Source organism: Dreissena polymorpha, chromosome 7 (assembly GCF_020536995.1).
Source record: "Dreissena polymorpha isolate Duluth1 chromosome 7, UMN_Dpol_1.0, whole genome shotgun sequence".
NCBI classification, from domain to species: Eukaryota; Metazoa; Mollusca; class Bivalvia; order Myida; family Dreissenidae; genus Dreissena; species Dreissena polymorpha.
In genome coordinates this window covers 104,134,427-104,149,540 of record NC_068361.1, presented here as the reverse complement: position 1 = coordinate 104,149,540, position 15,114 = coordinate 104,134,427, and the positions used below count along the sequence as shown (strand labels likewise).

At 34.5% G+C, this 15,114-nt stretch overlaps 1 protein-coding gene across 1 annotated transcript in view; it reads left to right on the top strand.

Annotated features, from left to right (window-relative positions):
* Window positions 1-201: 201 nt before the first annotated feature.
* LOC127840003 (aromatic-L-amino-acid decarboxylase-like) overlaps window positions 202-15,114 on the top strand; it is a 39,094-nt gene continuing 24,181 nt past the window's right edge. The window contains 6 exon segments of the mRNA XM_052368391.1: window positions 202-402; window positions 936-1,049; window positions 9,835-9,954; window positions 10,604-10,738; window positions 11,590-11,733; window positions 14,857-14,923. Coding sequence (XP_052224351.1) covers window positions 202-402; window positions 936-1,049; window positions 9,835-9,954; window positions 10,604-10,738; window positions 11,590-11,733; window positions 14,857-14,923 — 781 coding nt within the window.

Genomic DNA, 15,114 nt, shown 5'->3' with positions numbered 1-15,114 from the left:
AAATAAAGGTATCATTTAAAAACGTCAAAGTTCTTCTTCTCTGAAACAGCAATGGTAGAACTAAGGTAATTTTCATGAAACTTCGTCTAAAGGACCTCTTCCAGAAGTCTAATTACAATATTCCGTAATTAAAACTTACTGTATGGGTATTAAGCGTCTCTTCAGTGATAGCTCTAGTGTTAATTTAATTTCAGAACCAGCATGGATGCAGAAGAATTTCGCCGCCGCGGAAAGGAGATGATAGACTATGTAGCCGACTATCTGGAGAACATCCGCGAGCGACGCGTGTTCCCGGAAGTGGAACCAGGGTACCTACGAAAACTTATACCGGGAGAGGCCCCCGAGGAAGGCGAATCGTTTGAAAACATCTTCAAAGACATTGAACGTGTAATTATGCCAGGGGTAAGTGGTTTCATATGTTATTTTATTTAAGTGAGATTTCATAGTAAGCTTACCTCATCCTCAATTACCACACAGTAAATATTGGTATAGCATTTTCTTAAATGTTTTTGTTGTCTAAGAAAGATTGCTCTACCAAAATTTTAAATATTGTATTGACTAGATGGACTTATCGCCATAATATTGTTCTTGTTGTTGTTTTTGAATATCTACCAACAGACGATAAAAATGCTTGCCTTTATAAGGCTTTTAGGCGAACGGGCTCGTTGTAGTGATATACAATTTACAATGTGGAAATAATAACACATTTTATTTCTGGTAACGTACCCATTAGGCTCCCACTACCTTAACAAATATATTACATTAACTTGCGTTTATTGTGTAAAGAATGTAGCTGTAAAGAAGTAATAGTTGATTATGCGCATCATTTAATAATAATAGTACGTAATTTACCTCTATAATGCATTGAACGCAGGTAAGCATACCTAGGTCGTTTGCTCTTTCCGACGTGTTACGTATGAACGCTTTATTGCCAGGTCACTCACTGGCATTCGCCCCACTTCCACGCCTACGTCGCGGCCGCCAACTCTTACCCGGCAATTGTAGCTGATATTCTCTCGGACGGCATTTGCTGTATTGGATTCTCGTGGGTATGTGCTTTTATAATAAATATGCCCACACACATCATTTGTACGTAAAAAAGAACGATTCTGGGATCTCGTCAATACGATTCGCGGCTCGACTGAAATCAAAATGTTATGCCTGGGTTTTTACTATCGCTTTTCAACAGATATCCATATGCCCTTTTGATAGTCGATCTTAAACAAAATAAACTCATTGGCGAATTTTTGTAAAAAAAAAAGGTCTTTACTTCTGGATCTTAATTGGTAGAGTAACTTAAGTATAAGTATATTATATCATATTTCCAATATTATTCGCTATTAGTGTATGATTATGTTTATGCAATAGCTACTGAAAAGGTAGCTGCGACGAGGGTCCTACTAAATACCACTAAGGACCACTAAGGACCGCTAAGGACCACTAAGGACCGCTAAGTACCACTAAGGACCTCTAAAGAACCACTAAGGAGGTCCAAATGACCACTAAGGAGGTATTTAAGAATTCTAGCCTGCAAAAAGATGCTATACAACACAACAACTATTTAGCTTATCACTTTGGAGTAAAATGAACCCTGATTTTACGGACAAAACTGGAAATATTTATCACTTTTAATAATAAAATTCAATGCATCATATATGTATAAACACATACAAAATTAAAACAATAAAATAGCAATAGGATATAATAATCAGAAATAATTACTTAATTAAGTGAAGAAATAAGTCCATTGTTCCATTTTATTATATTGGTATACAACACAACAACTATTTAGCTCATTACTTTGGAGTAAAATGAACCCTGATTTTATTAACAAAACTTGAAATATTTATCACTTTTAATAATAAAATTCAATGCATCATATATGTATCAACACAAACAACATTAAAACAATACAATAGCAATAGGATATAAAATTCAGAAATGAATGATAAACAGACAGAATCTAAAATATGTACGTATTTAAGTGAAAGAAATAAGTCCATTGTTCTAATTAATTCTATTGCTATACAAGCAACAACTATTAAGCTCATCACTTTGGAGTAAAATGAACCCTGATTTTATGAACAAAACTGGAAATATTTATCACTTTTAATAATAAAAATCAATGCATCATATATTTATCAACACATACAAAATTAAAACAATAAAATAGCAATAGGATATAAAAGTATTACTATAAAAGAAAACCAAGATTGATTCTTGAAACTGTATAAGATGACACAGAAATGAAGAATCTGAAATATTTATTTAATTGAGTACTAGAAATACGTTCATTGTTCTATTTTATTTCAGTATCTTGTCATTATTCACACTTCACTTTCTTGGTGTAAATGTTCTTGTAGCCTTAGCACGGGTCTTCTGTCCTGGTTTTTTGGCCACTGCCGGAGTCTTTCCAATGGTGTAAGTGCCATCTGATGAGACAATTTTTGATGGAACTTCCACTTTTGACGTCGCATTCAGGAATTTCATCTGGTAAGTCTTTTTTTCGCTATCACTTTTAGAGCGCCACACCCCCTCAACTAACCTAAACCTAGCGTATTTGGCACTTAGAGTATAATTGCCTGTACCATACAAAGCACGTTTGACATCTACGTGCTGAACCCTTACAGTGTCATGTAAGTGTTGGACAAGTTCATCAGTCTTTTTCGGCTTCCAGTCTGTTGCCACTTTCAGTCGATTGTTAATTGACTCGGTGTTGTTGTTTGTCCACAATTGATCCTGGTCATTTACACAATAATCCGCGATTTTGCTCTGCACATAACGTTCATAATATGCTATAAAGTCTTCATGGCCCTTCTCCCTTAATGACGTTTTTAGCTTTTCATTTCTTTCATCAAACATTGCACTTGTATCTGCGCATGCTACACCATTTGGGCCAAATATTTCGTTCACAATTTCATTTCTTTCTTTCTCATCTTTGGGAATTTTGTGAGTCATTTGCCTTAGAAGATTATCTTTTATGTGCTTAGTGCACAGTCTGCGCTTAGCCTCAGGAAAGACAGAGTCTATTGCATTTGTCATAGCCTTCTCATCATCTGTCCCAATCAACATTTCTATGCTTTGCAGGTCAAGATCTAATATTCCCCGAAGAAACGAAAAGAAGCGGTAATACGTTTTAGTCGTGCCATCCCAATGTAACATCATTGGTCCTAGCATTATAGGGGGCTCACCAGTTCCTTTGCGAACAACTTTCAAACTTTTGTACACTAATAATGTCACATAGCATCGCCCAAGAAGAAAAGTCCTGTCAATACCCACAACACCTCCATTACTTTTCAAAAAGGACCTTAGATCAGCTAATTGTTCCTCGCTACAACACAAAATGAGTGGCTGTTCACTGTCTCTAGAATGAATGATTTCACTAACAAATTGATGGCCGTTCAGTTCTCTGATTACATTTAAAATTTCATCTGCTGCATTCTTTGCTTTGCTTTTATTTGGATTGGATTTTCCCTTGAAATATTGGCATTGTTTTATGTCTTTGGGGAATGTTTCTGAATCATCTAATTTAGTCAATTTATTGTATGCTTCAACTGGTTTTTCATATTTCACTGCTTCTTTGATACGTTTTATTGTTTCTGGATGTGTCCTTTTGTATGGATTAGCATTAATCTTGGAATTACCATGTGCTTTCACTTGGGTGTCATTTTCTCCCTGGTATTCAATTATAGACACGTACTGCCTAGCCTGAAGTGATTCTGGCAAATTTTCGAACCAACTTACTCTTTTCTTATATTCTTCATTTCCTTTCAAGACGGTATAATACCTATGTAAAGTCACTACATTGTTCAAATCAGGTTGAGGTTGCATATGTGTTTTCACAATTTTCCCCTTAACTTGATTTTCCACACTAACTACATTTTCTTTCACATGTACAAATTTCATATTTGTCGAGCCATTTCCAGAATCCTCAAGAAGAAATTTTGTTTTGCAAGTTCTTGACTAAGCCCCATTCCATACCCCACAGTCATCAAAATAACTGGCCTTTTTACCAGCCAAGTTGGCCTTAATGTTCTCTTCCCCATTAACTAACACAAACACGTTATTCTTCTTACCACGCGGAACATTTGGCACAGTTGGAGCATGTCCATGAATTAAGTTCATAAGGTCATGTACTGGAATGAACTTTCCATTGGGCAGAGTCTGAAAAGGTCCATTGTGCAATTCACTTTCATTTGATACATTATGATTTGGTTCACTTTCATGTGATACATTCTGATGTGATTCACCTTCATTTGATACATAACTTTCATGTGATACATTCTGATGTGATTCACCTTCATTTGATACATAACTTTCATGTGATATATTCTGATGTGATTCACCTTCATTTGATACATTACTTTCATTTGCTACATTCTGATGTGATTCACCTTCATCTGATACATTACTTGAACTATCCACATTTGACTGACTTTCAATGTTGACATTTGTTTTGCATTCACTTATTTCTTCAAAACTACTCACATCATTTACATTTTTTGGGGGAGTGGCACTTTCATTGTTAGATTCCATGTGTTCACTAACTGTTATCAATGGGACAAAGTGATTTGGCAACCAGGCCTTGCCAAAGTGAGGTCCCATCTTGGTCCACATGATTGATACAGGTCCATGGCTGGACGAAGTGTGTCTTGTTGAATGTACCTGTAAATAAACCATATGTTAGTATTTCATACTAATTCACAATTAACATTTCATGCTTTGTCAATTAAAACTGATTTTAACGTGCTGTACAAATATTATTGTTTTTAAGTTATCATTTTCAAGTTACCGTAAATTTGGTGTATATAATACTTTAAATAATTAAAAACGTATAAACTTATTTGAATGTTATATTTATTTTAAATATTTAAATAGATTATGTTTTCATGCAAGTAGGGCCCATTACATCCACGTTAATTCCGTACATATAGTGTACATGTCTGTCTATATTGTAATACTCTGTATCTGCGGCCAAGCGCTGAAAACTGCACTCGGTCCCTAGGTAAAATCAATGTACCTATGCGATTCGTTTGCACATATATAAAATACTGACACACGTTCAGTTCGAGAAGACAATGTTCAAGGTATTCAGAATAAAAAATTAATAAGTAGTAATTATTTGTATTTACTATTTATTTTGGTATGTACTGATATGTCATAGTATTATTTAGTTATATTTCATATAAAGACCGGGGGGGCACTTCAGTAAATGCAGACGTGTGTTCTATAATTAGCGGCCATACATGTTAATTCAATCAGCTTTGATTAAAGTTGTAAATTAGCACCTTTTCAATCAAAAGATAAGTGTCATGTTTGGTGAGATTGCCCAATTAATGTGGTTAAGAATAGGGGCAATTATGTTGTATCTTGTAAGTGACACCTTTGATGTGTTGAAGAAAAGTAGCAGTTTTCACCATTACAATTTTAAGACAATACTACATGCGATAATCTTAGAGCGGTTCATTTAAAGACGCAATGACCATTGTGATTATTTATTGTTCTACTTGTGACTTATAATGAAGAATTAAAAGAAATTCAGCATGAATTTTAATTCATTTGTTTTTTATTAATGATAGCGATTTTAATCGCTCCATTAAAAACCATTTATTGCGCGAACATTTTATTATGACTATGATTTAGCAATAAACGCCATCAATCATTTTGGCAGTTATCCACTGTTTCCAGTACAGTTGCAAGTTGTCTGTGTATTGAAATGATAAGATAAGATAAGGATGACCGCAGCAGGTTGCTAATACACAGTGTACAATGCCGCGGTTTAATATGGTTTCCGAATTTGAAATACAACGATTTCTAGCGCCGTTGACGTTTTAATTGAATAAACCTTAGATAGAGACGACACTGTGGTTTTATTGAATGGAAAAAATTCGCGTTAAACGAACAAGATAATACCAATTATTCAATAATAAAACACTTCACTCGCATCACTCGGCAGTTAATTAAGAACCAATGATATTTACATTCAATGCCTTTACACGAGATTACGTTGTGCATGAACGAGAACGACCAATTAAGCGTTCGAAATCAGGAATGAAATAACGCCAAAGAAACCAGTAAATCATTAACGTGACAGACCATATTTTTTGCAAAAGATTTTAATAAAAAATAGCATACGCAAGTGGGCTTTATTGTCAGAAAGAAAGTAGCAACTAGTTTAAAAAATGTACTTTCGCTTAAAAGTGTGACAATTAAAATGAAGACACCTACCCGAGTAATGATTTTTGCTGTCTGGTCAGATTTACCATTCATTTTTGGATATACGGAATATATATCTCTACACAAGGCATCTGATGCTGCCTGTATTATCCAAGGACTTGTCCAACGACCAGGGGCAGCACACTGACGACAGCTGTCGTCATACGATTCGGACACGAAGAAAAAGTCTTTTGCATATTCCTGAGCATTATAATACTCTTTGTTCAACACCATTTCTACACATGTGCGCACACGGATTTCTTCAGTTAAACGCTCACTACCACAGACACTAATTGACAGTGCATTAAATAAGCAATTGCCATCACCCCTGGTAAGAATTGGATGGTGATCGTTCTGGACATCATCCTGGCAAGACTCAAGAATGGCAAGTGCTGTAAAGTCGACACTTAGTTGTGATCTGTCAAATGATTCTTGATGTTGTAAGTTTGGTGGCATCATAGTTTTTTCCCGAACACAAACTGCATGGAGATGGTCAGGGCTAACATCAGACGCCTGTAATAGACAAAGACACGTTTTTATTTTTCTTTAATTACGGATTATTAATGACAGCAACATAAATCTATTGAAAAAAAATCATCAATTTAAAATATACCGCTCTGTTTCATTTACATAATTTATGTTTATTTTCTTAATCATACGCTAATAATCATATTAAAGATAATTTCTAAAAAAAATGATAATAACAGTTCTGTTTTATAAACATGATTTATGCATGCATCAATATTAAGTATACACTTTAGGATAATAGTTTCAACTTAATAATCATATTCTACATAACTAATTTCTATATGATTTAGTAATTGTTCTCAATGTTAACTATATTAGGTAATTACGACACTCAATCAATCAATTAACACAGATCGTTATCTCTATAATCTCTTAATTAATCGACACCGATCAATAAAGGCCGGTTGCTACTTCACACCGCGCAATACACGCGAGAATTATTGGAAGTTGATCAGTTTAGTAAATTGAATATTGATGATGTTTTTTTTGATATAATGATGTTCATATGAATTTTTAATTTATTTGCCTATGCAGGGATCGACAAGAATACAAGAATTTAGATAATCCGACAGACGGTGGTTATATATTGCTGAATGAAAGAACCATAAACAACGCAAGAAGTTACACTCAAAATCTCATAATCTTAATGACTATATTACACATATAAATGTACAAATAATTTATAAATTTAATATATACAGCTTATATATAGAATAATGAATGATGCACTTTATATTGTGTACATATTTGTAATATTTAAATTTCCATTTTAACTTATTTAATAATTTTAATTAATCATAATTAATAAAATTTTACTTAATTTCAATTAACAAAATTTTATAATTATTATTGCATATTTTTTAATGCATATTGTTTAAAATGACTAGTGCATATTGTTTAAAATAACTATTGCATATTGTTTAGAATAACTATTGTATATTGTTAGAAATACTTAAGGAATTGCGCAGTCCGTATCACGCATTAAGCCCATTTTTCACAAAACCACATCGGTATACTTTTTGTGCTAGGTGAGCTACAAATTCTAACATATGGAAAAATACATTGATGTACTATAATAAAACAGTTTAGTAAGCTAAGAGAGCGAGTAGCAAATTCCAATCTAAATTGTTTACCAAATCAAGAACGCAAACGTGATAATTCACAGTTAGGTTATTCCGAACATATCAAACAAAAAAGTGTTACCGAAATATAAAAGACGGCGCTCTTTAACTTGTAAGCGTATTTGTAACAAAGGCCAGTAATATTCCCTAATTGCTTATTATATTAATTAATGATGAAATCTAAGGTACAAACTTGCTTACATGTGTGAAAAATCAAAACGGCGCTCTTTAACTTGTAAGCGTGTTTGTAACATAGGCCAGTTATTTTCACTGATTGCTTACTATATTAATTAATGAAAACTTAAGGTTCAAATTTGCTTATATGTGTGAACAATCAACTGTTCATACCCCGATATGCACATGATAATATAGGGCGAACGAACCCAGGGCGAACGGACCCAGGGCGAACGTGTAACTAGGGCGAACGGACCCGATACCCGATCTCATTGTACATTAAATAATAAACACTAAACTGTTCATCTTATAAACTTTGTACATAGATAAAAACAGTTTGATAAGGTAACTTACCTCTCTCAGCCTGAACAGAGCACTGTTGTAACTGTAAGAATCTCTGTCCTCAACACTGATACAGATACGACACATGTATGATATTCCAGATAGAAATTGCAAGTCACTTTCATTTAATCCTTCACACTGGGCATGTATCCATTTAGAGCAAGAGTCACATTGAACAGATCCAATTGAACAGTTCACACTACACACAGCACAAGGCCAACTTTCACCTTTGGCTTTTTTTCGCGGTCTTGAAGGCATTTTGAATGATTAGAAACAGTTATAGAATATAAATATATTTCCACAGATTTGTTTTCATAAAGATGATACAATACAAAAAAATCACCAGCATATATACACACTTTAACAATTGAGCAACAACACTTACCTTGATTACTCGATAACCCGTGAAAACCTTGTCTTTATCCTCCCTTTGATTTTTTATTTGAAAATGACCGTGATAATTTTATAATTACATACTTACCTAATTGCTTAATTTATACCACAAATAAACATCCTTTGATGACACCGACAGTTCATTTTCTGTAAACATGATTAAAGAATGAAAATGTTTGATTTGTTCACAGTTTGAAAATTAAGATCATTCTCTAAACATGATTAAATAAGGTAACTAATTGATAGTTTTCACAGTTTGAAAATGAAAGTCATTCTCACAGAATCACTCTTTTCTTCAAAGTATCACATTTCAATTATACAATAGGAAATACAAACTTAATTATTAACACAACAGTTTTTCAGAATATAACATTTTTTCCACCAACAATTTTTAATTTTATTTTAAATAACTGGTCAAGAGAAACACAAATATATATCCTAATTACCCCCTTATCACTACAAATGACATAAATGTCTTCTTAGTGGTCATTTGGACCTCCTTAGTAGTCCTTAGTGGTCATTTGGACCTCCTTAGTGGTCCTTAGTGGTCCTTAGCGGTCCTTAGTGGTCCTTAGTGGTCCTTAGTGGTATTTAGTAGGACCGCTGCGACGATGTGTCTTGATTTAGGGAAACCATGTGATCTAGTTGATCATTGCATATTACTGTGCCAAACTTTAAACACACCATTCTCCAATAGCACCTCAGCAATGTGTGAGTCATATCTCACACACCAAAACATAAATGCAGGAAACTTCAACTCAATTAAAAAAAGACACATACTTGTATATTGTTTACCCCAGTCATCTTTTTTCAGGCCATTTGCTCTGTATTTTCTTTGTTAATGACATCAGTTATAGTATCCAAACTTCGTTCGTGGACGTAAATGCAGATGATTCAACACTATTCTTTGGAAATAAAACAAACACGAAATTAAAATCAAACTCAAATGAAGTCTTTAAGTACATGTTTTATGATATTGTAAATATATCTCTAAACTCTTATATAAGGAAATGCAAACTAATAGTAAACACGCCACATACAGTTCCATATACGGTTTCAGGCATCGAGCCCCGCGTGCACAGAACTAGAGGTCGTGGTTCTAGACTGGCTGGGAAAGATGCTGGACCTGCCCGAGAGCTTCCTGGCGTGTTCAGGTGGAACTGGGGGTGGCGTTATTCAGGTAACGTGACTTTTATAACGTCATATCATTAACAAGTTACGTCAAAATGGTGAAATACATTATTACATATTTTGTTGTATTTCACTTGTCAAGAAAATGAAATCTTCCTCTCGTTTTTCGGTGAAAGAAGGAACGTTGTTAAGTAAATGATGTTAGACAAGTGAATATGTGGTGCTAGACTGACTGAACATTAGGATCGAGGTATAGGGGAAATGCTTGAGAAAATACGTCATACATGTGACTTCCTGTTCATGGCGCCATTTATACAGTGGGTTAAGAAAGGAGGTCGAACAATGGACTTCATAGAAAAACATGATATCATGCATTTGTGACCATTAATTGAACGGCGTATCGCATGGAAGTGGTTGATAATCGTACTTCTACAAACTGACGCTGTCTTAATTTTGTTTTAAGCAATTGACTTCATACAAATGAAATTAGTGTTAAACGAACCTAATCAGGGTCTTTACGTTTCAGTGTATCTCTGTCACGCTTTGTATTATAACTTACGAAAAACATGAGACATAAACTTCAATATTGTTGTTGCTTTTTACCATCCTGTTCGCCTCATGAACTTACCAGACATGCTTATCTAAGTAGACAATTTTCGCACATGCATTCTTATTTTAATGCTCGGTATTATCTTCAGGGAACCGCATGCGAGGCAACGCTGATGGCGCTTCTCTCTGCGCGTGCGCGAGAAATCTTCCGTTACAAGCAGACGAATGGGCACGTTGACGACGGCGTGATTATGTCTAAGTTCGTCGCGTATTGCTCTGACCAGGTAATCTTTATTTTAAAGAATATTTTAATTTTTCGTTAAAAATATATTTGGAAAGAACCTGTGCGTAAAGTGTCGGCCCATACTAGCCTGTGTAGTCGGAACAGGCTGATCAAGGACGACACTTTCCGCTTTTATGGCATTTTTCGTTTAAAGGTAGTCTATTATTTGCCCAATTCCAGACTAGGTGAATGTGTCGTCTCTGATTTGCCCGTGCGGACTGAGGTATAATTATACTTCAATGAATTTATAACTGATATAAGAACATGTGTATACACGTACATGTACTATACCGGTAATACGAATTTCAATCAATTTCACGGTGCCGGTGTGGGTGGGGTAGGGCAACACACTGCCCCTGCCCATCTCGTCGTCGTTGCTAATACGCGATCTAAAAACTTAATTATACCATTCATACTAAATAGTTAAAATAAAATTAAATAATAATAATAATAATAATAATAATAATAATAATAATAATAATAATAATAATAATAATAATAATAATAATAATAATAATCATAATAATAATAATAATAATAATCATAATAATAATAATAATACATGTGTAACAATAAAAATAATAATAATACGACAACTATTTAATTTTGAATAGTTCACAGGTTAATGAGACTAATGAGTTTTAGTCTACACAGTCTAATCGGGAACGAAACCTTCCTCGTTGATGGTATTTTTCGTTTGAAGGAAGTCTCCCTGAATAGCATTTGCGGACTTCACAGGCTAAATATGAGACGACACTATACGCACATGTATTAAGCCCCGTTTTCCCAAAGCGATGCTCATTAATATATATTACTGCTATGATTCCATTCTGTGATCGTGGTCTGCTCCAGGCACATAGCTCGGTGGAGAGGGCGGGACTGATCGCAAGCATACGGATGAGGAAGCTGCCTACAGACGAGGACTCCTCCCTCAGGGGCCAGACCCTTCGAGACGCCATCAATAAGGACCGGACACAGGGGCTCTTTCCTATATTTGTAAGGGAATGTTATGGTCATTTGCTCCTTATTTTATTTGTAAAGAACATCAGCTGTTTACAATTCGTATATGCAGATGATTCAACAGTATTCGAAGAGAGATAATACCTATGATAGTGAATTGAATTGAAGTATCATGAAGTGGTATTCTGCAAATACTATGTCTTTAAACTCTAATAAAAGAAAATGCATGACAATAGAGACACGCAATAAATTTAGATATATTAACGAACTTGTTGGCATATTAAATAAAATCTAAAATAGAGAATCTAAGAGCTAAGATATTGGGAAATTATCAGCATTTGTCTAAAAATGCACAAGTGACATGTATGCCAAAACTACATTTACATCTTTTAGACTCCGTCCGAAAATTACAATTCTTTGTTGACTTCAAACTAACTTGTGTGCGTTTAAAATCCATGTTCTCTTTACGTGTGTTCAAATAAAATAAAATATACTATAATTAACTATATGAAGCAGCGATTTTTTCCTTCTTTATAAAGTATTGGAAAACGGCAATTTCCCAATGGAGAGAAACTAAAAAAATCCCAATCGTTATCCAAAACATCAAAATAAAAGGTTTCAAAATAAAAAAAAGGAATGCAACATTTAGTTTATTTCCCTGTGCAGAAAATATAATATTAATAACTTGACAACACCTAGTTATCAATTATTGAGTATTTGTTAGCAACAAATAAAATGCACCGATTTCCCATTCTAAAGACTTCGCAACACGAATTTTCCCATTTTCAGTTGTGTTTTGCGCGTATTTTTTCCAATTTTACTGGTACCAGTACTTTTCGTAATATGACAAAAAATCGCGGTGTAGTAGTTGTATATAAGTAGTTGCGGTGTATTTGACTGTAATCATGCAGCTGTATCGATTAGAGATCACAAGTATCACACCTTACATCATAAGACGAGTGTTTTGTGTAATTAGTAGCATTAATTGAAACTGAAATGCGCCGGTATCAAAGACAAACTTTTGAACTGGTTTTCTAACTATCTGCATCAAAGGCATCAAGGGGTATTGGTTCCCGGGGCCTTATCTTCCCTAGCCGAGGCTGGAGTTCGAGAGGTCTCCATTTTTGGTCCCCTATTATTTCTTGTATATATTAATGGCATTGTAAATGACTTTCAAGCTAATATAAACTTAATCGCAGACGACACTAGTTTATCGTGGTTGTTGACAGTTTAAATTCTGCAGCCGCCGTTTTAGAACGCGATATAGACAAAATTGCAAAATGGGCCGATACATCGTTGGTAAAATTCAATCCATTGAAGTCAGAATCACTTGTTATATCGCGTTAGAGGGACAAACCGTATCATACTCCTATCAATATGTACGATACTCCGATTCCCGCAGTGCATAGTCACACACATTTAGGCGTTATTCTGTCAAATGATGGAAGTTGGCATCAACACATTGAGTGTTTTAAATTTAAGGCCTGGTCACGTGTCAACCTTTTAAAAAAGTTTCGTTTTCACCGTGACCAAAGATGACTTGAAATAAAATACTTCACGTTTATTCAACCTATTTTAGAAGATGTTTTATGGGATAAGTGTACGATGTATGTAAATAAAAAGAGTTAGATAATATTCAAACTGAAGCTGCCCGCATTGTTTCCGGCTGTACCCGACTTGTGTCCTTAAGACTACTTTCTAACGAAATTGGCTGGGAAACTCTTGGCACAAGAAGGTCCAAACACAAACTCATTATTTCCTTTAAAATGGTCAAAGGTCTTAGTCCAGAATATTTGTCCTCACTGTCCCCACAATCAGTTGGCGAGCGATCTGCAATACCATTACGTGACTCATCCCACTTAGATGGTGCTCGGACTAGGACTTCTCTGTACCAACATTCCTTCTTGCCCTCAACAATTGCTGCTTGGAATTCTCTCCCAGACGAAGCAAAGCTTGTTGATAACATATCTGATTTTAAAAAAGGCCCTGGCTCTTATGAAACCTCGTAGTAATCGAATGTTCTATTATGGTAAGCGAAGACAGCAGGTGCTGCACACACGTCAAAGAACTAATTAAAGTTCTCTTAATAAAAACTTACTTGATATAAATCTGGTTCCATCGCCACTTTGTCAAAACGGAAAAATAGAGGACACTGGTCCCATTTTGCTGGTCTGTCCATTGTATGCAGCTATAAGATTAACTATAGTAAGAACTATAGAATAAAACGGATATATCACTCCGCACATTACTGTATTCAGATGATAATCTTTCCATCAGAGATAATTTTGCAATGTTTGATGCAGTCCATATTTTCATCCAATGCTCAGGAAGGTTCAGAGTGGTATAACTATCGGTTCTCTATGTTTCAATATTTGTTTTTGCTAAAAATTTCTCTGATTATAATAACACCAGCAATATGTTTTTCTTAATACATTGTTTCAACATTTGTAAACAAGTTTGATTCCAATCTTACTCATAAACTTGTTAAAACTCGAATGTTTATTGAAATGTTTTTTGTTTAAAATGCAAATACCGCCATTATGTTTGTAAATTTACTACTGATGAAAGAAACCCTAAAAACATAGCTTTTGTTCCAATCCTATAAACTTAAGATGCGTGTAAATTATGTTGAAAAACACATTCTTGAATATATATGTTTAAACCAATCAGTAGCATTTCTTTTAAAATCATTAAATTAGCCGTGCTCTGTAAAAAGGGGGTTAAATTCAAATGTCGACAATTTTCCGTTTTTATGATATTTTTCGTTTCAAGAACGTCTCTTCTTAGCAAAAATCTAGTTTAGGCGGAAAGTTTCGTCCCTGATTAGCCTGTGCGGACTGCACATGCTAATATGCGACGACACTTTACGCACATAAATAAAAAAAACTTTACTCAGAGTACGGCCCAATTTGATAAAATAAGGTACGTCAGTTTGGGTCATACAATAGTTAGATATTTCATAAAATAACATGATTTAGTTTTATTGTCAGCGTAGCCTTTTACATTTTGGTTGTGAACTTTGAATGCTTTCAAAAGTCCGCTTTGTTAAAGTTGTATGTTGACTAACGTGATATTTATGATTTGTTCGTTTTAAATCGTACCACAAAATAAAAAAGTCCTACTTGCTATAATATGTTTCTTCCAAATATGTCGTCGCAGGTGTGCGCTACGCTTGGAACCACGCCATCTTGCGCCTTCGACAATGTTAAAGAACTTGGCATTGTATGTAAGTATAGGAAGAGCCTTCTTACAAACGCAAACGTTAAATACCTGTTCACGACATTAAAAACAGGATATTACATGTGAACCGATATGTAGTTACACGAATCGTATTCCACTTATAGTTGTTTACAATTAAAACTTTTGTTTGTGTTCCGCCCCTTTAACGGGTTCTTTCGTTTGCACAAAGTAATGTTT